The following is a 26,941-nucleotide window of genomic DNA, read 5'->3' as shown; positions in this document are numbered from 1 at the left end:
AAAAATTTCCAAACGGACCGATTTGAATGAAACTTCACACACATAAAGAGGAAGTCTGGTCGAGTTTAAGTATTGAATTTGGACTTTGTGGACCTACCAGGGACGTGGCAAAAGGTCCTAAAAGTAGGATACCTTGAGATTTTAAAAACTAATATTTTTTTTTATATTGTGGTTCGATTTGAAAAACTGGTAAACGATCCGATTTTTGAGGAACTTCATACACATAAATAGAAAGTGTTGTCGAGTTTAGGATTTGAATTTGGACCTTGTGCCAGGGATGTGGCCAATGGTCCTCAAAGTAAGATGTTCACATTTCTTCGTTGTGGTCTGATTTGCTAAACTGGTAAACGATCCGATTTTGGATTTGGACCTTGAACCAGGGGCGTGGAAAAAGGTCCTAAAAGTAATATACCTTGAGATTTTAAAAACGATTATATTTTTTTGTTTGTGGTCTGATTTGAAAGACTGGTAAACGATCCGATTATAGAGGAACTTCACACACAAAGTGTAGTTCAGGTTTGGATTTGGACCTTGTGGACCTACCAGGGGCGTGGCCAAAGGTTCTTAAAATTAGATATTTCACATTTCAACGATCGCGTTTTTTCGTTTGTGGTTGTATCCGATTTTAATGAAATTTCATACATATAATGAACAAGTTTTGAAGAGTTTATGTTTTGAATTTGGACCTTATGGGTTCTCGACTTCACTATGAAATAAGAAACAAATGTTCTTTATATGTCTCTTGTGATGATTTACATGTTTAAGCATTACTCCTAGGAGCGTTACTTATAGACTGTGTCTCTTGTGTTGATTTACATGTTGTAAGGACATAATTAACCTTGAGTCAATTTCAGTTACTTCTAGGAGCGTTACTATAGAGCCAAATAGCCTAAAAATGACTAGAATTTAAACTTCTGTAAGTTGAGGTCTTTTCTTGGTTAAATTTTATTCCAAATTTTAAAAATTTAATTTAATTTTTCGTTAAAACCAAACTTGATTCTAGTTAATAAAACTTCTATAAAGAACCTGGTTGGATTACATTGTAACTTAATACCAACTGGTTTGAGTTTGTCTGATCATTTCCTATGGAATCGTATAACAGTTTGTTGGTTCGTAAAGAGGGGTGTATATGTAGGTACGGATAGTAAATACTTTACTATCCTTGACGAATCAGCTTTAACGCTTTTGTCTTAGGAAAACCCACAAACAAGCGTACACAGGTTTCTGTAAGTCGAATTATACTCCTCTTTACGAAGCATTTAAATAAAGATAAAGTGATCACTTCTTGTATTTTTAAACCCGGCTTGCTGTTACTATTAAAATCTATTAAAAATTTAAGACTTAAAAGTTAATAATACCTAAACCCTGTAAATACCCATAAAATGCTATAAAAAGAAAGATACACACCCGACTATTAACTCTCACTGAATCGGGGAGTTAAACTATTTTACAACCAACTACAAAAGCTTTTTTAGCAATACCTCCATATAGCAAATAGTTAGTAATAGTTAGTTTAGAAATAGTTTTAGTAAACTAAAATAAAAATTACTTACAAAAGCAGATTATAAAAAGGAAAAGGATTAATTGTACTTAAAAAACAATTAATAATTTTCTTTCATTTTTCGTTCTGCTTTAAATACATTAAATTAACCACAAAATAATAATATTTATAAAGAATACAAATATTTAAACATTTTGTTTTTGTTATTTTTATATACAACAAATTAAATTAAAAAAAAAACAAAATAAACAACTAAAAAATAAATGATTTATGTTTGTTAATAACTAATTCTTTTAGAATTTGTTTAAATGTAAATGTTATAGATTTTTGTTGTTGTTGTTTTTTGTTTGTTTGTTTTAGCCAAGTGTACTTACTTATAGTTAAATTTTAAGTTATTAAATGATTAGATTTTTTTTTTTAGTAAAAAATATCATAATTTTTCTCTTTTGACAAAAAAATCTATTTACAATTAATTAAGTAAATGACAGTTTTGACAGTTGTTCTAAGCGGTTTTACGACTACGCATGCTGTTATTTGTTTTAGGGGTATTTTCTTTTTATTGTTGTAGTAGAATCACAATTAGTTTGGTAGACGGACGATAGAGAGAGAGAATTTGTTTAAGTGTGTAGGAGGGATGAGTTTTTGTTTTAAATCCTTCAGCAGCTTTTTAGTTTTTAGTAACGTTTTAATTTGTTGTGTATATATGTGTGTGTGTGTTTTGTTCATTTCAAAACAACAATTACTACTTGATTAACTACGTTAATGTTTGTTTTCTTAGTGTAAGTATGTAAGTGTGGGTGTTTTAATTTCTTTCATAATTTTATGTTTCATTATCTTTATCGTTATCTAGTTCACTATCACTAAAAATAAAAGAAGAAGAACATGATGTTGGTGGGGGGAAAGGAAAAAGGAAAAAAAATATTTGATGTTGTAATTAATTTTGTTTTTCTCTTTTTTTGTCAATTAAAAAACAAACAAAAAATTGAACAGAAAAATAAATTTTGAAATTTGGGGGTTAGTTTAAAAATGCAAAATTGTTCTTTTTAGTTATAGTGTGAAAAAAATTAAAAAATTTTAATGTTATACCATTTTAGGTAAAATGTTAATTAATTTTTCTTTTTGGGTTAACAAAAAACAATAAAACACGTGTAGATTAGTAAATGTTTTTGTTGTTGTTTTGTTAAATGAAACTAAAAATATTATTATTATTGTTTTAATTTAAATAAAATTATAATAAAAACAAAATTGTATTGTTTGTTAATTTTTGTTTAATTATACTTAAAATATTTATTAGAAAACATAATAATTTGTGTGTTACATTACATTAAAATTTTGTTAGCATAATCATAATAAAAAACTATATATTTAATAAACATTTATTTTGGTGCAAAATAGTTTAGAAATTATTTTAAGTAAAAGTTTGAGAATTGGTAAGATTTTTTTATATATTATCGAAATTATAAAACAAACTTGATTTGCCAAAATCTTTTGAAAAAAATTCAAAATGCTTTAAGAATTAAATTAAAGAAGATTATTTCCTCCTAGAAAAAGACTTCCTAAACAAAAAGAGCCTTCCAAAGAAGACTATTTTCTTATCCTAAACGTCTTCTCAAAGAAGAATATACTGTTGTACAAAAGTCTTCCTAAGAAAGACAACGGAACTAGAACAGAACTAGAATAGAACTAGAACAGAACTAGAACAGAACTAGAACAGAACTAGAACAGAACTAGAACAGAACTAGAACAGAACTAGAACAGAACTAGAACAGAACTAGAACAGAACTAGAACAGAACTAGAACAGAACTAGAAAAGAACTAGAACAGAACTAGAACAGAACTAGAACTAGAACAGAACTAGAACAGAACTAGAACAGAACTAGAACAGAACTAGAACAGAACTAGAACAGAACTAGAACAGAACTAGAACAGACTAGAACAGAACTAGAACAGAACTAGAACAGAACTAGAACTAGAACAGACTAGAACAGAACTAGAACAGAACTAGAACAGAACTAGAACAGAACTAGAACAGAACTAGAACAGAACTAGAACTAACAGAACTAGAAACAGAACTAGAAACAGAACTAGAACAGAACTAGAACAGAACTAGAACAGAACTAGAACAGAACTAGAACAGAACTAAAACAGAACTAGAAAAGAACTAGAACAGAACTAGAACAGAACTAGAACAGAACTAGAACAGAACTAGAACAGAACTAGAACAGAACTAGAACAGAACTAGAACAGAACTAGAACAGAACTAGAACAGAACTAGAACAGAACTAGAACAGAACTAGAACAGAACTAGAACAGAACTAGAACAGAACTAGAACAGAACTAGAACAGAACTAGAACAGATCTAGAACAGAACTAGAACAGAACTAGAACAGAACTAGAACAGAACTGGAACAGAACTAGAACAGAACTAGAACAGAACTAGAACAGAACTAGAACAGAACTAGAACAGAACTAGAACAGAACTAGAACAGAACTAGAACAGAACTAGAACAGAACTAGAACAGAACTAGAACAAAACTAGAACAAAACTAGAACAAAACTAGAACAAAACTAGAACAGAACTAGAACTGAACTAGCACAAACCAAGGAAAACTAATTTGTTATAGAAAAGTCTTCCAAAGAAAGACTTCCTAAAGAAAATTAATTTTGTTTAGAAAAAGTCTTTCTAAGGAAAACTAATTTCTTTTAACTTCAGTACTCGTTTTCTTCCGGCGTTGAGACACATGATTTTTGTTTTAAACTGGTTCCATAGAATCGTTTTACAGTCGAGCTGGTTCTATTAATGCTTGAGAGAAGCTTTTGAAAAGTATGTATTAGTTTCATTCTGGTATTCTATTATACATACGTTCCTAAACTTCATTAGTTTTAGGCGCTTTATTTAACTTAAAAAAATAATATTATTGTTTTTAAGTAATTTTACTGTATTTTTTAGAAACATGTTATTAATTTCTTTTATATTTCTCAATTCTCCGTAATCTTTTTTACTTATATTTCAAAAATCATTAAAATCCCTCAACAAATAAGGAATTTATGGACATTTTTCTCAAGCACTAGCAGTTTTGCTTTTAAAATATAAATACTTCCTTCTGTTTTTGTTGTTTTATTTCCTGCGCCATTTTTATTTCGAGTAAATTATCTTAATCTCACTTTGTTTTGATTTTTTTTTAATTCGCCGGCCTTTTGTTTATATATTTCAAATTGTTATTGTTTTGCCCCCCACAACACATTGTGCTTAAGAAAGTGTGTGTATTGTTGTTATTAGCAAGAGATTGGTTTTCTAATGAGAGTAATTATTGCAAAATTTCTCCTGTGTTTTGTTTGATTGAGTGCGTGTGTGTGTTTATGAGGAATTTGTTTACATTTTTTTCTTCGTTTAACAAAGAGCTGTGTTTTTGTTTGAAGTGAGTGTGAGATTGTTTTGGTTTGATTGAGAAATATTTGTTTTGTTGTTGTTTTTACACTACGCTATCTAATTATTAATGATTGTGTGTGTATAATTGTATGCTTAATATTGCTTGAGTTGCTTGATTTTGATTGGTTGGTTCAAGTTTGTTTTATAATTGTTGTTATTTCTTTCATATTTTCCCTGTATTATGGTGGCGTATGAGTGTTTTATTAAGTAAATTCGTTGTGTATACGTATGTTGTATTTAAATTGATTAAACCTTAAATTGTTGTCTTAAAACAAATAAAATGTTAATTGTTTAAATAAAATATATTAAAATTATAAAAATTCGTTTTGTTTTCTTTAAAAATATCATAATAAAAATTCGGTTTTAATTATAAATTAAATTCCAATTCTCAAAATTTTTCTTAAATAATTTTCACATAGTATTGTTTCTTTTTTTTTTTTGGTGCAAAACATTTAAACACATTTAAAAATTAAAATACTTTTGACATTTATGAATTATTTAAAAAAAAGTTTTTAAAAAAGAACATGCGTCATCTTGGCAGTTTTCTTTTTTTTTAAAAAAAAAAGGTGTTAAAATGTTACGATTTTTTTCAAATAATGTTTAGCAAAGAAAAATAAATGTTTTAAAATAGTTAAAATAAATTTCAAAAAAGACTATTAAGAGAGTTTTGTTAAAAAAAAAAACTAAATTATTAAATAGATTAGGGCAAATCTGTGGTAGTAGAAAGAGTAGTATTAGCAGTATTATTATTATTATTAGGTGTTGGTGATGATGAGTTATTAGGTGTTGCTGATATTTGTGGTACGAACGTATTAGCAGTAGAGGAAGTAGAAGTAGTAGTAGTAGTTGAAGTAGTATTAGAGGTGTTTAACTCATTACTAGCTTTATTAAAGTCATCATCATTATTACTGTTATTATCGCTGCGAAAGTAATATATAATGTAGCAGTTTTAATTAAACAAAAAAAAAAAAACAAATTTGATTGTTTGGTAAACAAAAAGTAGTACGTTATGAATGAGCAACAGAAAAATACACTTAGATAAAAATATCTATACACTGGTTTTATTTTTTATATACAACAGCAAAATGATTGATGATATATCGCATTTAATTGCAGTTTGTTTAAAAGTTTTGTTTTTTTTTATTAAATATTTTTTTTTTTCGTTTTCTAACAGCATATACAAAATGGAGTTATATTTTATAAATGATCGAAAAATATGTTTGTATTTTGTATATGTTTCTTACTTTCTGTACATTTTACAAATATTTTTTTTATATAAAAAATAAAACAATTTTAAAACTGTTGTTTGATTTATGATTTTTTTGTTCGAGAGAATGTTAAAGGAAAAAACAGTGTACTTGTGTTAGAGCTTTGTTTTCATTTGTGGGAAGATTATATTTATATATGATTAAATTTCCTTAACAGGACTGCAGGTACTATAAGGTGGACTTCTAGTTGTTGTAGTAGCGGTTGTACCAGTAGAAGATGAACATGTAGGAGAATTGTCATATTCATAACTATTAGTAGTTGAAGTATAAGTAGCAGTAGTTGTGGATGTAGTAGTAGTAGAAGTAGTAGCAGAAGTAGTAGTAGTAGAAATAGTAGTATTATTAAAATTAGTAGAATTATTAGCAATGTTGTCAACAATTTCATTAGTAGGTGTTGTTGTGGTCGAGGAATTATTGGATTTATAAAATTTTTCTATTAACAAGGGACTTATTTGTATTTGTACTCTACTGGGCCTGCGTCCAGTTACCAATAGGCTGGAAAAAGAATAATACACACAAAAATAAGGGTACTCACACGTACAACCAAAGGAAAAAAGTAACAAACGTAATAAAAACAAAGAAGAAAAAGAAACCAACTGATTTTTTTTTTGTTTTGTTTTTATAAAATTTTAAAAAACTTTAACCAAAATTATCTAAGAAAAATTAAAGTAGATAAAGTAGTAAGTGTAAAAGGAGTAAAAATATAAAATAAACTGTAGTAGTAGTAGAAAAACATAAAAGTAGTGTGTTCAAGAAAGTAAGTAAGAAATAAAAATAAACTTGGTGTTGTTTTTGTGGTGTAATATAATTTGTTTAACTACTGATTTGTGTCAAAATATTTTTGTTGTTGGTAATTTTGAATTTTGCTACTTTTTTCGACTTATATAACCAAACGTTGGCATTATCTTATTTTTTCGCAGTGTTTTTTAAGGGAGAGGTATTGGTAAGTATTAACGGGCGTGTTTATTTAAGTTAGTCTTGAGTATTTTGTAAATGTTGCTAAAATTGTTGTTTTGTTAAATTTGTTTAATAAAAAATGAGAGTAATTATATGTTTTTTAAGCATTTCATGTTATTACAAATTAGCTAATTTGATGTTAGTTTTAAAGAAATCTAGCTTAACATAAAATCTCTTTGTCTAATTTATAGTCTAGTCTATAGTCTAGTCTATAGTCTAGTCTATGGCCTAGTCTATGGCCTAGTCTATGGCCTAGTCTATGGTCTAGTCTATAGTCTAGTCTATAGTCTAGTCTATAGTCTAGTCTACAGTCTAGTCTATAGTATAGTCTATAGTCTAGTCTATAGTCTAGTCTATTGTCTGCTCTATAGTCTAGTCTATAGTCTAGTCTATAGTCTAGTCTATAGTCTAGTCTATAGTCTAGTCTATAGTCTAGTCTATAGTCTAGTCTATAGCCTAGTCTATAGTCTAGTCTATAGTCTAGTCTATAGTCTAGTCTATAGTCTAGTCTATAGTCTAGTCTATAGTCTAGTCTATAGTCTAGTCTATAGTCTAGTCTATAGTCTAGTCTATAGTCTAGTCTATAGTCTAGTCTATAGTCTAGTCTATAGTCTAGTCTATAGTCTAGTCTATAGTCTAGTCTATAGTCTAGTCTATAGTCTAGTCTATAGTCTAGTCTATAGTCTAGTCTATAGTCTAGTCTATAGTCTAGTCTATAGTCTAGTCTATAGTCTAGTCTATAGTCTAGTCTATAGTCTAGTCTATAGTCTAGTCTATAGTCTAGTCTATGGCCTAGTCTATAGTCTAGTCTATAGTCTAGTCTATAGTCTAGTCTATAGTCTAGTCTATAGTCTAGTCTATAGTCTAGTCTATAGTCTAGTCTATAGTCTAGTCTATAGTCTAGTCTATAGTCTAGTCTATAGTCTAGTATAGTCTAGTCTATAGTCTAGTCTATAGTCTAGTCTATAGTCTAGTCTATAGTCTAGTCTATAGTCTAGGTCTATAGTCTAGTCTATAGTCCTAGTCTATAGTCTAGTCTATAGTCTAGTCTATAGTCTAGTCTATAGTCTAGTCTATAGTCTAGTCTATAGTCTAGTCTATAGTCTAGTCTATAGTCTAGTCTATAGTCTAGTCTATAGTCTAGTCTATAGTCTAGTCTATAGTCTAGTCTATAGTCTAGTCTATAGTCTAGTCTATAGTCTAGTCTATAGTCTAGTCTATAGTCTAGGTCTATAGTCTAGTCTATAGTCTAGTCTATAGTCTAGTCTATAGTCTAGTCTATAGTCTAGTCTATAGTCTAGTCTATAGTCTAGTCTATAGTCTAGTCTATAGTCTAGTCTATAGTCTAGTCTATAGTCTAGTCTATAGTCTAGTCTATAGTCTAGTCTATAGTCTAGTCTATAGTCTAGTCTATAGTCTAGTCTATAGTCTAGTCTATAGTCTAGTCTATAGTCTAGTCTATAGTCTAGTCTATAGTCTAGTCTATAGTCTAGTCTATAGTCTAGTCTATAGTCTAGTCTATAGTCTAGTCTATAGTCTAGTCTATAGTCTAGTCTATAGTCTAGTCTATAGTCTAGTCTATAGTCTAGTCTATAGTCTAGTCTATAGTCTAGTCTATAGTCTAGTCTATAGTCTAGTCTATAGTCTAGTCTATAGTCTAGTCTATAGTCTAGTCTATAGTCTAGTCTATAGTCTAGTCTATAGTCTAGTCTATAGTCTAGTCTATAGTCTAGTCTATAGTCTAGTCTATAGTCTAGTCTATAGTCTAGTCTATAGTCTAGTCTATAGTCTAGTCTATAGTCTAGTCTATAGTCTAGTCTATAGTCTAGTCTATAGTCTAGTCTATAGTCTAGTCTATAGTCTAGTCTATAGTCTAGTCTATAGTCTAGTCTATAGTCTAGTCTATAGTCTAGTCTATAGTCTAGTCTAGTCAGTCTAGTCTAGTCTATAGTCTAGTCTATAGTCTAGTCTATAGTCTAGTCTATAGTCTAGTCTATAGTTCTAGTCTATAGTCTAGTCTATGTCTCTAGTCTATAGTCTAGTCTATAGTCTAGTCTATAGTCTAGTCTATAGTCTAGTCTATAGTCTAGTCTATAGTCTAGTCTATAGTCTAGTCTATAGTCTAGTCTATAGTCTAGTCTATAGTCTAGTCTATAGTCTAGTCTATAGTCTAGTCTATAGTCTAGTCTATAGTCTAGGTCTATAGTCTAGTCTATAGTCTAGTCTATAGTCTAGTCTATAGTCTAGTCTATAGTCTAGTCTATAGTCTAGGTCTATAGTCTAGTCTATAGTTCTAGTCTATAGTCTAGTCTATAGTCTAGTCTATAGTCTAGTCTATAGTCTAGTCTATAGTCTAGTCTAGAGTCTAGTCTATAGTCTAGTCTATAGTCTAGTCTATAGTCTAGTCTATAGTCTAGTCTATAGTCTAGTCTATAGTCTAGTCTATAGTCTAGTCTATAGTCTAGTCTATATAGTCTAGCAAGTCTAGTCTATAGTCTAGTCTATAGTTAGTCTATAGTCTAGTCTATAGTCTAGTCTATAGTCTAGTCTATAGTCTAGTCTATAGTCTAGTCTATAGTCTAGTCCTATAGTCTAGTCTATAGTCTAGTCTATAGTCTAGTCTATAGTCTAGTCATAGTCTAGTCTATAGTCTAGTCTATAGTCTAGTCTATAGTCTAGTCTATAGTCTAGTCTATAGTCTAGTCTATAGTCTAGTCTATAGTCTAGTCTATAGTCTAGTCTATAGTCTAGTCTATAGTCTAGTCTATAGTCTAGTCTATAGTCTAGTCTATAGTCTAGTCTATAATCTAGTCTATAGTCTAGTCTATAGTCTAGTCTATAGTCTAGTCTATAGTCTAGCCTATAGTCTAGTCTATAGTCTAGTCTATAGTCTAGTCTATACTCTAGTCTAAAATCTAAAGTCTAAAAAGTCTTACACTTTTAAAAGTCTTTTATCTTTAGTCTATATTCTAATGTCTAGTCTATAGTCTACAGACCAGTGTATAGTCTAAAGTCTAGTCTATATTCTAGTCTATAGTCTAGTCTATATTCCAGTCTATAGTCTATTGTATAGTCTAGGTGTTAGTCCAAAGTCTAGTCTATTGTTTAGTCTATAGCCTTGTCTGTAGTCAAGTCTATAGTATAGTCTACTACCTAGTCTAGTTATAGTCTTATCAATAACATAGTTTATGGTCTATTCTATATTCTAGTATATAGTCCAGTCTTTAGTCTAGTCTTTAGTCTAGTCTATAGTCTAAAATAGTTTATATTTGAGTCTACTTTTTAGTCTTTAGTCTAGTCTAGCAATTGTCTAGGATACAGTCTAATCAAGAGTAGTAATATATTGACTACTCTTATGTTTTCCATAAGGAAATAGTTTTGATTTTCTCTACTATTGAAATCTTTCTAAACTTCTAACATCAAATTAACAAAAATTTGTTAAAAACGACAACAATAGTTTTTTTTTCAATAAATAATGATTTGAAAGACAAAAGACATATTTTTCAAAATCAAATAGACAGACATTCGACAAATGGACATTTACAAAATTTTTTAAATAATATTATTATTCTGTTAAAAAGACATTCACATATAAAAGCTAAATAATTAAAATATTATTTTTTCTTTTATTTGTTAATAATAAATCTTAAAAATTAACTTAAAATTAACCGTTACCGTAGAAAAAAATAGAAACTTAACTTATTTAGTTTCATTTTTATTTATTATTTAATTTAAGCGTTTCTTGTTTAAGACAGAAAAACTAAAAGCGGACAAAAACGTTAAACTACTTTTGCCAAACAGTAACTGATAACGACTACAAATGAAAATTTTAGTAAAAAAAATAAAGTGCTAATAATTATAAAAATTAAAAAACCCAAAACCAAACCATGCAAAGCAGTTTTAGTATTAAATATTAGTAGTTATTTAAAAAATAAATAAATTTAAACAAAATATGTTTTTTTTTTTCTTTAAAATAAAAAAGTTTTCAGTTTAGAAAAAAAAAACAAAATGAATTCATAAAAGACGAAAGAAAATTTGAGAAAAAAAAAAACGAAACAAATTTTAAGAAAGAGAAAAGAGAGAAAAAACACTCACCCGCTTAATTCTAGCATAGAACCACGACGCACATTACGACGATGACTGGCTGTCACAGGGAAGGGACCGGCATGACCCTCACTTATGCCCGAGCCAGATGATATCGATTGGGAACGTTTGTCAAGGCGAGGATTATATGCAGTTGAAGGCACAACCATGCTGCTTAGAGCAGCTGCTAAAGCTGGATCCGAACCTCGGGCAGAACAGGCTCCATCTAAGCCATCAGTGCCACCAATACTGTTGCCACCACGAGAACCAGAACTTTCACGACGGAAAAGACCTATGACGGACTTGGGCTGTTTAGGTTTATTTATACCACCTGAGTTTGTTTGTAAGTGTGTGTGGGTGGGTGGTTGTATATATAAAATTTTGGTGAAATTTTTTAAAGTGAATGTGTGGAAGTGAGTGAAAGTGGTTGGTGAATTCGTGCATTTTTTATAAGAAAAAGTACAAAATTTTAAAACACAATACGTTTTTTTTTTTTTTTTTTTGAAGGTGGGCGGGCAGCATTCATTCAGTCATTTAATTCAAATTGGTGTTTTTTATTTTGTTTTTGTAGTGTTGATAGTTGTTGTTGTTTTTATGTTATAAGGATTTTTTTTGTTTTAAGGAGTTTCCAAATCATATTTAGAGTTTAGAGTAGAGTAGAAGTTGTTAAAATGGTAACCGAAAAATATACAGAAAAAAGAAAGAAACAAGAAAAATTAAATAAATTAACAAAATTTTTTCTTCATTAACTTCTTCTTCTTTTTTATGTAATAAAATTAAAAGAAAAAAACAACCAACTAAGAGAAAATAACTGCAAACCAACAAACAGGTGTTTGATAAATTATTTTTAATTTAATTTTTTTTTTTAACTTCTTGGATTATTTTTTATAAATTTTATACAAAAGTGCATCATAACAACAATAACCAATTAAAATTTTATTTTTTTTTATGAGATATATACATAAGCTTCTTAAGCATAATCTAATTAAAATTTTATGCAAAGTTTATAAAACTTAATTTTTTAAAAATTAATTTTTATAAAAACGAAAAACATTATAATTTAATTATGCATAATGGCATTAATATATACATAAATTTAAATTTTCCAATAGTTATGAATATTTTAATAAGCTAATTTTTAAGTGGGCAAAATAGAAACTTACAAATTTATTAACATGCTTTTTTAAACAAAATGCTATTTATAGAAAAATTATATGCTTTTATGTTTGACTGATTGATTAATGTTTTTGTAGGCACTTCAAGCTATAGGAATCTTAATGGAAATTTTTATATCACAGTGTTTTTGTTTCTGAGCTATTTTTTGGCGAATACTATAAGACTAGAGTCCAGACTATAGTCTTATACTAGCGATCATGTAGTCTACAGTCTAGTCTATAGTCTAGTATATAGTCTAGTCTATAGATATAGATTGTCTAGTCTATAGTCTAGTCTATAGTCTAGTCTATAGTCTAGTCTATAGTCTAGACTATAGTCTAGACTATAGTCTAGTCTATAGTCTAGTCTATAGTCTAGTCTATAGTCTAGTCTATAGTCTAGTCTATAGTCTAGTCTATAGTCTAGTCTATAGTCTAGTCTATAGTCTAGTCTATAGTCTAGTCTATAGTCTAGTCTATAGTCTAGTCTATAGTCTAGTCTATAGTCTAGTCTATAGTCTAGTCTATAGTCTAGTCTATAGTCTAGTCTATAGTCTAGTCTATAGTCTAGTCTATAGTCTAGTCTATAGTCTAGTCTATAGTCTAGTCTATAGTCTAGTCTATAGTCTAGTCTATAGTCTAGTCTATAGTCTAGTCTATAGTCTAGTCTATAGTCTAGTCTATAGTCTAGTCTATAGTCTAGTCTATAGTCTAGTCTATAGTCTAGTCTATAGTCTAGTCTATAGTCTAGTCTATAGTCTAGTCTATAGTCTAGTCTATAGTCTAGTCTATAGTCTAGTCTATAGTCTAGTCTATAGTCTAGTCTATAGTCTAGTCTATAGTCTAGTCTATAGTCTAGTCTATAGTCTAGTCTATAGTCTAGTCTATAGTCTAGTCTAGTCTAGTCTATAGTCTAGTCTATAGTCTAGTCTATAGTCTAGTCTATAGTCTAGTCTATAGTCTAGTCTATAGTCTAGTCTATAGTCTAGTCTATAGTCTAGTCTATAGTCTAGTCTATAGTCTAGTCTATAGTCTAGTCTAGTCTAGTCTATAGTAGTCTATAGTCTAGTCTATAGTCTAGTCTATAGTCTAGTCTATAGTCTAGTCTATAGTCTAGTCTATAGTCTAGTCTATAGTCTAGTCTATAGTCTAGTCTATAGTCTAGTCTATAGTCTAGTCTATAGTCTAGTCTATAGTCTAGTCTATAGTCTAGTCTATAGTCTAGTCTATAGTCTAGTCTATAGTCTAGTCTATAGTCTAGTCTATAGTCTAGTCTATAGTCTAGTCTATAGTCTAGTCTATAGTCTAGTCTATAGTCTAGTCTATAGTCTAGTCTATAGTCTAGTCTATAGTCTAGTCTATAGTCTAGTCTATAGTCTAGTCTATAGTAGTCTATAGTCTAGTCTATAGTCTAGTCTATAGTCTAGTCTATAGTCTAGTCTATAGTCTAGTCTATAGTCTAGTCTATAGTCTAGTCTATAGTCTAGTCTATAGTCTAGTCTATAGTCTAGTCTATAGTCTAGTCTATAGTAGTCTATAGTCTAGTCTATAGTCTAGTCTATAGTCTAGTCTATAGTCTAGTCTATAGTCTAGTCTATAGTAGTCTATAGTCTAGTCTATAGTCTAGTCTATAGTCTAGTCTATAGTCTAGTCTATAGTCTAGTCTATAGTAGTCTATGTCTATCTATAGTCTAGTCTATAGTCTAGTCTATAGTCTAGTCTATAGTCTAGTCTATAGTAGTCTATAGTCTAGTCTATAGTCTAGTCTATAGTCTAGTCTATAGTCTAGTCTATAGTCTAGTCTATAGTCTAGTCTATAGTCTAGTCTATAGTCTAGTCTATAGTCTAGTCTATAGTCTAGTCTATAGTCTAGTCTATAGTCTAGTCAGTCTAGTCCAAGTCTAGTCTATAGTCTAGTTATCGTCTAGTCTATAGTCTAGTCTATAGTCTAGTCTATAGTCTAGTCTATAGTCTAGTCTATAGTCTAGTCTATAGTCTAGTCTATAGTCTAGTCTATAGTCTAGTCTATAGTCTAGTCTATAGTCGTACTGTCTATCAGTCTAGGTCTATAGTCTAGTCTATAGTCTAGTCTATTAGTCTAGTCTATAGTTAGTCTATGTCTAGTCGAAGTCTATAGTCTAGTATATAGTCTAGTCTATAGTCTAGTCTATAGTCTAGTCTATAGTCTAGTCTATAGTCTAGTCTATAGTCTAGTCTATAGTCTAGTCTATAAGGTCTAGTCTAATAGTTAGTCTATAGTCTAGTCTATAGTCTAGTCTATAGTCTAGTCTATAGCCTAGTCTATAGTCTAGTACTATAGTCTAGTCTATAGTCTAGTCTATAGTCTAGTCTATAGTCTAGTCTATAGTCTAGTCTATAGTCTAGTCTATAGTCTAGTCTATAGTCTAGTCTATAGTCTAGTCTATAGTCTAGTCTATAGTCTAGTCTATAGTCTAGCTATAGTCTAGTCTATAGTCTAGTCTATAGTCTAGTCTATAGTCTAGTCCTATAGTCTAGTCTATAGTCTAGTCTATAGTCTAGTCTATAGTCTAGTCTATAGTCTAGTCTATAGTCTAGTCTATAGTCTAGTCTATAGTCTAGTCTATAGTCTAGTCTATAGTCTAGTCTATAGTCTAGTCTATAGTCTAGTCTATAGTCTAGTCTATAGTCTAGTCTATAGTCTAGTCTATAGTCTAGTCTATAGTCTAGTCTATAGTCTAGTCTATAGTCTAGTCTATAGTCTAGTCTATAGTCTAGTCTATAGTCTAGCTATAGTCTAGTCTATAGTCTAGTCTAAGTTAGTCTATAGTTTAGTCTATAGTCTAGTCTATAGTCTGTCTACAGTCTAGTCTATAGTCTAGTCTATAGTCTGGTCTATAGTTTAGTCTGTAGTCTAGTCTGTAGTCTAGTCGTAGTCTAGTCCTATAGTCTAGTCTGTAGTCTAGTCTGTAGTCTAGTCTATAGTCTAGTCTATAGTCTAGTCTATAGTCTAGACTATAGTCTAGTCTATAGTCTAGTCTATAGTCTAGTCTATAGTCTAGTCTATAGTCTAGTCTATAGTCTAGTCTATAGTCTAGTCTATAGTCTAGTCTATAGTCTAGTCTATAGTCTAGTCTATAGTCTAGTCTATAGTCTAGTCTATAGTCTAGTCTATAGTCTAGTCTATAGTCTAGTCTATATTCTAAACTATAGGTTATCCTGTAGTCTAGTTTCAATTCTAGTTTGTAGTCTCGTCTGCAGTCTATTGTATACTATAGTTTAGTCTTTATTCTAGTTTGTAGTCTACTCTGTAGTCTTGTCTATATTTTAGTCTATAGTCTAGTCTACAGTCTAGGCTATAGTCCAGTCTAGTATATAGCTTAATCTATAGTTTAGTTTATAATTTAGTCTATAGTCCAGTGTATAGTCTCCTTTCAAGTGCTGCCTATAGTCAAGTAAAAATTTCAAACAAATTTTAGTACAAAAACACTGTGCTGTGTTTAAAAACCAATTAAATACAGTTATGAATTTTATGATTTTAAATATTTCCAACTAAAATTTGTATTGCATTGTTTTTTTTTTTTATTTTTCTAAAGCTAAAATTTTCTCTAAAAGCTAAAAACTACATTGCATTTAATCACAATACTTTACCTAAAAATGTAGCACTTGGTGAATTATAGGCCAAATATTCTTTATTTGAGGCCCATGCAGGGAATTCATTTTGTTGTACAGCATCAGATATCTCATCACCTTGACGTTTCCATGGTAATTGTGATTCGGTGGCTGTGGGTGTGGCAACACGTCGTTCATCACCCGAATCCCGAAGATTGCGATCTTCTTCGGGTATGGCATTCTCTGCTACTAAGGTAATAGTGGTTTTTAAAAAAAAGGAAAAGAAAATAAAATATATATTAATATAATTCTGTTTTAATTTAAATGGAATTGTTAACAACATAAAGCTAAACATAAAGAAACACGTTTCTTGTTTTAAAACAAATACTAATATTTTTGTTTTCAATTGAAAATCAATCAAAATAAAAGTCAAAAACTGTTACAAACTAAAATCATAATCAGATAGATAGTTACAAGAAGTTGATTCCAATCAAAAAATAAATTACATGCAATAAATTGTGTAAAAAAGTATATATATATAATTTTGTGTTTATAAAAATTGTGTATAATTCATTGAGTAAAATTACATTGTGCTGGGGTAGGAAAAAGAGCAGATATTATTAGAAATATTGGGATTTATGAAGACTATGACAAATGTAATATTCTCAATGTTGTGTGGTGATAGTGTGTGTGTGACATTTATGTATGTGTGCAAATGTATTGTTCTTGTTTTTTTTAATGTAAATCCTTTACAAAATAGTAAAATTTATATAGACTACACAATAGAGTAGTCCATTGAATGGTCAATAAACTAGTCCATACACTAGTCGACAGACTAGTACATAGGCTAATCCATAGGCTAGTCGATAAACTAGTCTACAGACTAGTCCATTGACTGATCCATACACTAGTCCATATACTAGTCGATAGACTAGTCCATATACCAGTCGATAGATAGTAGATAGACTATAGACTAGTCTACAGACTAGTCCATTGACTGGCCCATACACTAGTCCATAGACCATAGACAAGTCCACTGACTAGTCAATAGACTAGTCCATGGACCATAGACTAGTCGATATGTTAGTCCATGGACCATAGACTAGTCGATAGATTAGTCCGTGGATCATAGACTAGTCCATTGACTATTCAATAGACTCGTCCATATACTAGTCGACTGATTAGTCCATAGATCCATTGACTAGTCAATAGACTAGTCCATAGACCATACCTAGTCAATAAACCAGGACCAGCCAATGGACTACTCTATAGGCTAGTCCATAGACTAGTCGATAGAGAAGATAATAGACTAGTCCATAGAATACATACTAGTCTATAGACTAGTCTACAGTCTAGTCCATTGACTGGTCCATAAATTAGCTGATAGACTAGTCTACAGTCTAGTCCATTGGCTGATCCATACACTAGTCGATAGACTAGTCCACAGACTTGTCCATTGACTGGTCCATAAACAAGTCGATAGTCTAGTCCATAGATTAGTCGAGAGACTAGTTTATAGACTAGTCCATAGACTAGTCCATTAGCTGATCAATAAACGAGTCTATACACTAGTCACTAGACTAGTCCATACACTTGTCCATAGGTTAGTCGTTAGACTAGTCCATAGACTAATCACTAATCTAGTTCATAGACTAGTCGGACCATTCTCCTGAGTTACGTTCACATTAAATAAATATATATGCAACAGAATTGTTGTAAGCAATACCTTCAGCGTCTATTTAATTGACATAACCAAAGTTTTGCAAAAACAAACAATTTAATTAAACTTAATTTCTTAATTAAACTGAAATTTAAGAAAACATACATATTTATGTAGTTGTTTAACAACTTCAGCAGTGTGAACGCAACTTAAGAAAATTTTGCAGCATAAATTTTTGTAAACAAATTTCTTTAAACATAAAGCATACTTTAAGGGCTTTTTAAAATATTTTATAAAGGATTTTCACAGTATTAAAATGATTTAAAGTTTACAGAAGTTTTTTGTTATTTAACAAAGAAAACTTATGATTTAATAAGTTCTTTATAAAAAATAAGCTTAAAACTTTTGTTAAACTTAACCCTTTATTTCTCGCCTATAAAACTTGGTGCAAATTAAAATAACCAAAAAAAAGAACAAAATCAATTTAAATAAAAAAACTTAAAAAATACAAAATTTTGTTTCAATTCATGCACAAAAATGCCATGCTTTTTTTGTTGTTTGTTTGTTCATTATGTTAATTAATTAATTTTTTTGTAGACAAATTTATAATAATCTCTCTTAATAAATTAAAAGGCTGTAAAATGTATGACAAAAAAAAAAAATAAATATACAGAGTAATTTCGTTTAAAATTAAACAAATAATATAAATTTTAAATATGAAGATGTACTATGACACAAAATTATATGAAATTTTTTTATTTGACTTAAAGCATCCTAAGGTAACGCTACTTTTACGTATAAATTTATTTATAAGATTTTTTTAATTGCTAAATATTTAATATTGAAGGCACAACAACATTGATGAAAAATGTTTTTTTCTTATTAATTTCTAAGGCAAACTAATTTGGCAATTCATGGAGAGTTCTATGGTTTTCATTCTACTAAAATGATGTTTATAAAAGCCAAGCTGGTTTTCTGATTTGGTTTCTTCTAAAAAGAATTATTTACACTTATTTTTTGTTTAAATAAAGAAGGATATTTTTTAAATAGGGAGTTAACAAACTTTAAAAATTATTAATGGTGTAACAAAATCCAAATCATGACAAGTATTTTATTGTCCAAAAGTGCTGCAAATATGATATGACTAGAATGTGATTGGACTGGTCATGTATTGGGTGTAAAACTTCTCAACTTCTGTTGATGGGTATGCTGAACTCAACTAGAACTGAAGTAGAACTGAACTAGAACTGAACTAGAACTGAACTAGAACTGAACTAGAATTGAACTAGAACTGAACTAGAACTGAACTAGAACTGAACTAGAACTGAACTAGAACTGAACTAGAACTGAACTAGAACTGAACTAGAACTGAACTAGAACTGAACTAGAACTGAACTAGAACTGAACTAGAACTGAACTAGAACTGAACTAGAACTGAACTAGAACTGAACTAGAACTGAACTAGAACTGAACTAGAACTGAACTAGAACTGAACTAGAACTGAACTAGAACTGAACTAGAACTGAACTAGAACTGAACTAGAACTGAACTAGAACTGAACTAGAACTGAACTAGAACTGAACTAGAACTGAACTAGAACTGAACTAGAACTGAACTAGAACTGAACTAGAACTGAACTAGAACTGAACTAGAACTGAACTAGAACTGAACTAGAACTGAACTAGAACTGAACTAGAACTGAACTAGAACTGAACTAGAACTGAACTAGAACTGAACTAGAACTGAACTAGAACTGAACTAGAACTAAACTAGAACTGAACTAGAACTGAACTAGAACTGAACTAAACTGAACTAGAACTGAACTAGAACTGAACTAGAACTGAACTAGAACTGAACTAGAACTGAACTAGAACTGAACTAGAACTGAACTAGAACTGAACTAGAACTGAACTAGAACTGAACTAGAACTGAACTAGAACTGAACTAGAACTGAACTAGAACTGAACTAGAACTGAACTAGAACTGAACTAGAACTGAACTAGAACTGAACTAGAACTGAACTAGAACTGAACTAGAACTGAACTAGAACTGAACTAGAACTGAACTAGAACTGAACTAGAACTGAACTAGAACTGAACTAGAACTGAACTAGAACTGAACTAGAACTGAACTAGAACTGAACTAGAACTGAACTAGAACTGAACTAGAACTGAACTAGAACTGAACTAGAACTGAACTAGAACTGAACTAGAACTGAACTAGAACTAGAACTGAACTAGAACTGAACTAGAACTGAACTAGAACTGAACTAGAACTGAACTAGAACTGAACTAGAACTGAACTAGAACTGAACTAGAACTGAACTAGAACTGAACTAGAACTGAACTAGAACTGAACTAGAACTGAACTAGAACTGAACTAGAACTGAACTAGAACTGAACTAGAACTGAACTAGAACTGAACTAGAACTGAACTAGAACTGAACTAGAACTGAACTAGAACTGAACTAGAACTTAACTAGAACTGAACTAGAACTGAACTAGAACTGAACTAGAACTGAACTAGAACTGAACTAGAACTGAACTAGAACTGAACTAGAACTGAACTAGAACTGAACTAGAACTGAACTAGAACTGAACTAGAACTGAACTAGAACTGAACTAGAACTGAACTAGAATTTAACTAGAACTGAGCTAGAACTGAAAAAAGTTTTTAGAAGTGCTGATGATTTAGAATAAAAAATGTGGAAGATGTTGGTATGTTGGTACCACAAATTTTAAAAATTTACACCATTAATTATTTTTAACAATTTTAATAAAAAAAAATATATAAATAAAAGCAAAAATATGGAATTTAAATATTAAGTGCGGGCGTATTTCAAATATCGGTCATATAAAAAAGTCATGATAATACCAATAACTAAACTATTATTAAAAATTTTGCCATGAACTGAGTTATATCAGCTGGATTATTAAAATACACGTTGTCTTCAAAATGGCTTTTAAAAATAGATGGATATAGATGAGGATTACTTTCAACAAATAATAATAATGAAACGATTTTTGCATAAATTATTAAAATAAACTAAAACACTGCACTACAAATGTAGAGAAATACTAAAAAATATATAATTTAGAAAAAAAAGTTATGAGTTTTTTTTCTTTTGTAATATTTTTTGTTTTTTTTTGGGATGCAGCGGCATTTACCAATGCTTTGATAGGAACGATCCCTGCGCCAGGGTAATATAAGTTCGGCCGCTGTGGGGCCAATCGGAGGATCATCGGGTGAAAGTAGTTTTTCCGGACTTTCACAAGAACTGTTGTGCTGTGACGACGACGATGGTGCGGCATAATGTTGAACAATTCGAGCTTTAGAAGCATCAAAACCGGGTAGATTTTGTATATGAGCAATTAATGAATTATTATTGGCACGATCCGAATCCGCTGTGTTTTATATATATATTTTTTTTAATATATATATTTTTTTGTTTTTTTAACAAAATGTTTTTTGTAATATTTGGCAAAGTGTGTTTTTTTACAAAGTTTTTTTTTTTTTTTTTTTTTTTTGTTTTTTGATATAAAGTTAGCAATACATTTTATTTTTTTAAATAGAAGAATATAAATAAATAAAAAGAAAAATTGTTAAAGTTTTAAATAAAATTTAAACTAAAAACTTTGTTAAATTAATTTAAATTATTTAGTTAAAATTTTAAAAAAATTAATTTTATAAAAGAAATTAAATAAATCACTAAAACCAAAAATGTTGTCTTTAATTGAAAAAAAAAAATAAAAACTAGTTTTTTAATAAATTTTATGCAAAAAATTTAAATATTTTAAATTATGAAACTACTTAAGAAAATTAACACTCTGTGTTTTTATTTTTTTATATATATAAACATCAATTGTTCTAAAATATATTCGGCTAAACACAGCTTTTCTTTAAAATTAATTTTTCTTTTTTTTAATAATTAAAGAAAAAATTATAAAACTTAACCAAAAACTATGGCATTTTTGTTTGAAATATTTGTTGTTATACAAACGTAAAGAAAAACACAAAAATTATTAACAAATTATATAGATTTATAAATTAGGGGACAAAAACAATTAACGAATAAAGAAACACAAGAAAAGGAACTTAAAATATGTTTGTTTTTTTAATCTCAAAATATGTTAAAGATTTTCTTTAGTGTTTTGAGATAGAAGTAGTGAGAAGAGAGTGTGTTGGAAGTGTTTAAATGTTTTCACAATATATAGGAGAATAAAGAGATATGATAGAAGGAGGTAACTTTTTACAAATGGTCCTTCGAACCTTAAACTAGAATTGAACTAGAACTGAACTAAAACTGAACTAGAACTGAATTAGAACAGAATTAGATCAGAACTAGAACAGAACTAGAACTGAACTTGAATTGAACTAGAACTGAACTAGAACTGAACTAGAACTGAACTAGAACTGAACTGGAACTGAACTAGAACTGAACTAGAACTGAACTAGAACTGAACTAGAACTGAACTAGAACTGAACTAGAACTGAACTAGAACTGAACTAGAACTGAACTAGAACTGAACTAGAACTGAACTAGAACTGAACTAGAACTGAACTAGAACTGAACTAGAACTGAACTAGAACTGAACTAGAACTAAACTAGAACTGAACTAGAACTGAACTAGAACTAGAACTGAACTAGAACTGAACTAGAACTAGAACTGAACTAGAACTGAACTAGAACTGAACTAGAACTGAACTAGAACTGAACTAGAACTGAACTAGAACTGAACTAGAACTGAACTAGAACTGAACTAGAACTGAACTAGAACTGAACTAGAAACTGAACTAGAACTGAACTAGAACTGAACTAGACTAGAACTGAACTAGAACTGAACTAGAACTGAACTAGAACTGAACTAGAACTGAACTAGAACTGAACTAGAACTGAACTAGAAATGAACGAGAACTGAACTAGAACTGAACTAGAACTGAATTAGAACTGAACTAGAACGAACTAGAACTGAACTAGAACTGAATTAGAACTGAACTAGAACAGAACTGAACTAGAACTGAACTAGAACTGAACTAGAACTGAACTAGAACTGAACTAGAACTGAACTAGAACTGAACTAGAACTGAATTAGAACTGAACTAGAACTGAAGTAGAACTGAACTAGAACTGAACTAGAACTGAACTAGAACTGAACTAGAACTGAACTAGAACTGAACTAGAACTGAACTAGAACTGAACTAGAACTGAACTAGAACTGAACTAGAACTGAACTAGAACTGAACTAGAACTGAACTAGAACTGAACTAGAACTGAACTAGAACTAAACTAGAACTGAACTAGAACTGAACTAGAACTGAATTAGAACTGAACTAGAACTGAACTAGAACTGAACTAGAACTGAACTAGAACTGAACTAGAACTGAACTAAACTGAACTAGAACTAACTAGATACGGAACTAGAACTGAACTAGAACTGAAACTAGAACAGAACCTAGAACTGAACTAGAACTGAACTAGACTGAACTAGAACTGAACTAGAACTGAAACTGAATGAACTAGAACTGACTAAGAACTGAACTAGAACTGAACTAGAACTGAACTAGAACTGAACTAGAACTGAACTAGAACTGAACTAGAACTGAACTAGAACTGAACTAGAACTGAACTAGAAACTGAACTAGAACTGAACTAGAACTGAACTAGAACTGAACTAGAACTGAACTAGAACTGAACTAGAACTGAACTAGAACTGAACTAGAACTGAACTAGAACTGAACTAGAACTGAACTAGCACTGACTAGAACTGAACTAGACTGAACTAGAACTAGAACTGAACTAGAACTGAACTAGAACTGAACTAGAACTGAACTAGAACTGAACTAGAACTAGAACTAGAACTGACTAGAACTGAACTAGAACTGAACTAGAACTAGAACTAGAACTGAACTAGAACTGAACTAGAACTGAACTAGAACTAGAACTGAACTAGAACTGAACTAGAACTGAACTAGAACTGAACTAGAACTAGAACTGACTAGAACTAGACTGAACTAGAACTGAACTAGAACTGAACTAGAACTGAACTAGAACTGACTAGAACTGAACTAGAACTGAACTAGAACTGAACTAGAACTGAACTGGAACTGAACTAGAACTGAACTAGAACTGAACTAGAACTGAACTAGAACTGAACTAGAACTGAACTAGAACTGAACTAGAACTGAATTAGAACTGACTAGAACTGAACTAGAACTGAACTAGAACTGAACTAGAACTGAACTAGAACTGAACTAGAACTGACTAGAACTGAACTAGAACTGAACTAGAACTGAACTAGAACTGAACTAGAACTGAACTAGAACTGAACTAGAACTGAACTAGAACTAGAACTAGAACTAGAACTAGAACTGAACTAGAACTGAACTAGAACTAGAACTGAACTAGAACTGAACTAGAACTGAACTAGAACTAGAACTGAACTAGAACTGAACTAGAACTGAACTAGAACTAACTAGAACTGAACTAGAACTGAACTAGAACTGAACTAGAACTGAACTAGAACTGAACTAGAACTGAACTAGAACTGAACTAGAACTGAACTAGAACTGAACTAGAACTGAACTAAACTGAACTAGAACTGAACTAGAACTGAACTAGAACTGAACTAGAACTGAACTAGAACTGAACTAGAACTGAACTAGAACTGTACTAGAACTGTACTAGAACTGTACTAGAACTGAACTAGAACTGAACTAGAACTGAACTAGAACTGAACTAGAACTGAACTAGAACTGAACTAGAACTAAACTAGAACTGAAATAGAACTGAAATAGAACTGAACTAGAACTGAACTAGAACTGAACTAGAACTGAACTAGAACTGAACTAGAACTGAACTAGAACTGAACTAGAACTGAACTAGAACTGAACTAGAACTGAACTAGAACTGAACTAGACTAAACTAGAACTGAAATAGAACTGAAATAGAACTGAACTAGAACTGAACTAGAACTGAACTAGAACTGAACTAGAACTGAACTAGAACTGAACTAGAACTGAACTAGAACTGAACTAGAACTGAACTAGAACTGAACTAGAACTGAACTAGAACTAGAACTGAACTAGAACTGAACTAGAACTAAATTAGAACTGAACTAGAACTGAATTAGAACTGAACTAGAACTGAACTAGAACTAGAACTGAATTAGAACTGTACTAGAACTGTACTAGAACTGTACTAGAACAGAACTAGAACTGAACTAGAACTGAACTAGAACTAAAAATTGCAACATAGATTTTTCTAAAATCAATCAACATTTTCATTCGAATTTAATTTAATAATGCGAAGAGAAAATGTAAAGATTCAAGAATGTTTTTATAATTTCGAAAATTCTAACATAAATATTTGGAAATTCAGTATATAGCCTCCATTTTCTAAAACTTCTACAAATTTTAATATTAAAAATAACTCAAAGGTTCGAAGGACCATTTCGTTTTTCACTCTCATTCATTTCCCAACATTTATATGTGAAAACATATTGTTTCTAGTTTGAAAGCAAAAAAAACTCAAAAATTTAACAAAATGAAAACTGTAAGTATTGAAAAAAAAACTTAAAATTGAAGAAATAAATATTCACGATAACAAATAATAAATAACAAGAAAATTAATTAAAAAAAAAACGAAAAAAATTTCAATGATACAAATTCTCAAAGCTTGGATTGAAAACATAAATCTGATATGATTACAAGTGTAATTAATATAAACAAAATATAAAAATGTAAAAAGAACTAATGTAATACTTACGTGATGATTTCGCCGTAAATGTAAGACCATCATCCCAGTCATCGTTGGCTCCTACTACAGTAACTTCGGTGAGTTTATTTGGATTTTCCTCGACTGTGTCACTAAGAACTTCATTAATATAATTGTCTTTATTAGTGATGTTTTGCAAAACAATTTCGGTTTTATTTGTTATTTTTTTCGAAGATGAAAGGGGGTGTTGTTTGATGGATTGATGGTTGTTTTTAGTATTGGTTTGTTTGATTTCATGTTGTTTTGATTTGTTTGTTAAGATTTGTTGATTATTTTTTAAAGATGATTTAATAAAATGTGCAGATGTTAGATGGAGTTGTTAGATTTACATTAGATTTATTTTTAAATGGTTAATTTTATTTTTTTTGTAATATTTACACATCACCCAATTAGTTAGCGCAATTTTTTGAAATAGAGAGGAAAAGAATGAAAAAAAGAGTTGAATTTTTATGATGAGTTTAAAAATGTACAAATGATTTGATATAATTTTTTTATTTTTATTCAATTTTTTTTTTCTATAAAATGTTTAAAAATTTTGTTAAGGATTTTCTTTAGGGCGTAATTTTCTAAGCTTCATTTCAACTGTAAAAAGGATGTAGGGTACGATTGTTTAATTCTTTCCATTTGAAACGCATTAAACAATATAAGGCCCTTTAAGTTTTTTTTTTTTTTGTTCAAACAATTGTTATGTAAGTGTTATTATAATGAAATGTATGTAAAATGTCATGTAATGTAATGTAATGGAATTGTTTTGTTTTTTATCACAAAAATGTGTAAAAAGAAACTCATAGGTAAATAACAAAAAAAAGTAAAGAAATTAAATTTTAAAAAAAATGTTTATCAAATATGTCAGTTTTGTTTAAAATTCCAAACACAAAATTTAAGAAACGATGTTACAATTTGTTCTGAAAAACTAGTTCTAAAACGAGTACAAACAGAACCAGAACTAAACAGGACTTAACTAGAAATGAACAAGAACTGAACTAGAACTGAACTAGAACTGAACTAAACTGAACTAGAACTGAACTAGAACTGAACTAGAACTGAACTAGAACTGAACTAGAACTGAACTAGAACTGAACTAGAACTGAACTAGAACTACTAGAACGAACTAGAACTGAACTAGAACTGAACTAGAACTGAACTAGAACTAACTAGAACTGGAACTAGAACTGAATAGAACTGAACTAGAACTGAACTAGAACTGAACTAGAACTGAACTAGAACTGAACTAGAACTGAACTAGAACTGAACTAGAACTGAACTAGAACTGAACTAGAACTGAACTAGAACTGAACTAGAACTGAACTAGAACTGAACTAGAACTGAACTAGAACTGAACTAGAACTGAACTAGAACTGAACTAGAACTGAACTAGAACTGAACTAGAACTGAACTAGAACTGAACTAGAACTGAACTAGAACTGAACTAGAACTGAACTAGAACTGAACTAGAACTGAACTAGAAAAACTGAACTGAACTGAACTGAACTGAAGAACTGAACTAGAACTGAACTAGAACT

General features: G+C 30.1%; 1 protein-coding gene across 14 annotated transcripts in view; it reads right to left on the bottom strand.

Moving 5' to 3' along the window:
* The window catches only part of LOC119603800 (sodium/hydrogen exchanger 3), a 96,423-nt gene that overhangs the window by 7,339 nt on the left and 62,143 nt on the right, over positions 1-26,941 (bottom strand). For 3 of the 14 annotated variants that reach the window (XM_037955982.1, XM_037955984.1, XM_037955989.1), the window contains 3 exons: positions 25,410-25,535; positions 16,024-16,233; positions 11,252-11,570 (listed from right to left, as the gene is read on the bottom strand). In XM_037955982.1, coding sequence (XP_037811910.1) covers positions 11,252-11,570; positions 16,024-16,233; positions 25,410-25,535 — 655 coding nt within the window. Of the gene's footprint in view, positions 1-6,237; positions 6,695-11,247; positions 11,571-16,023; positions 16,234-20,811; positions 21,049-25,409; positions 25,536-26,941 lie in introns of those variants that run through there. The other 11 variants (XM_037955978.1, XM_037955977.1, XM_037955980.1 and 8 more) reach the window with 8 other exon arrangements.

The sequence above is a fragment of the Lucilia sericata genome, unplaced genomic scaffold, assembly GCF_015586225.1.
Source record: "Lucilia sericata isolate MDLA Ls3-8-SP2 unplaced genomic scaffold, ASM1558622v1 Contig000337F_arrow, whole genome shotgun sequence".
Taxonomy (NCBI): Eukaryota; Metazoa; Arthropoda; class Insecta; order Diptera; family Calliphoridae; genus Lucilia; species Lucilia sericata.
Note: the sequence above shows the minus strand (reverse complement) of the source record. Positions and strands in the feature narration are given on the sequence as shown.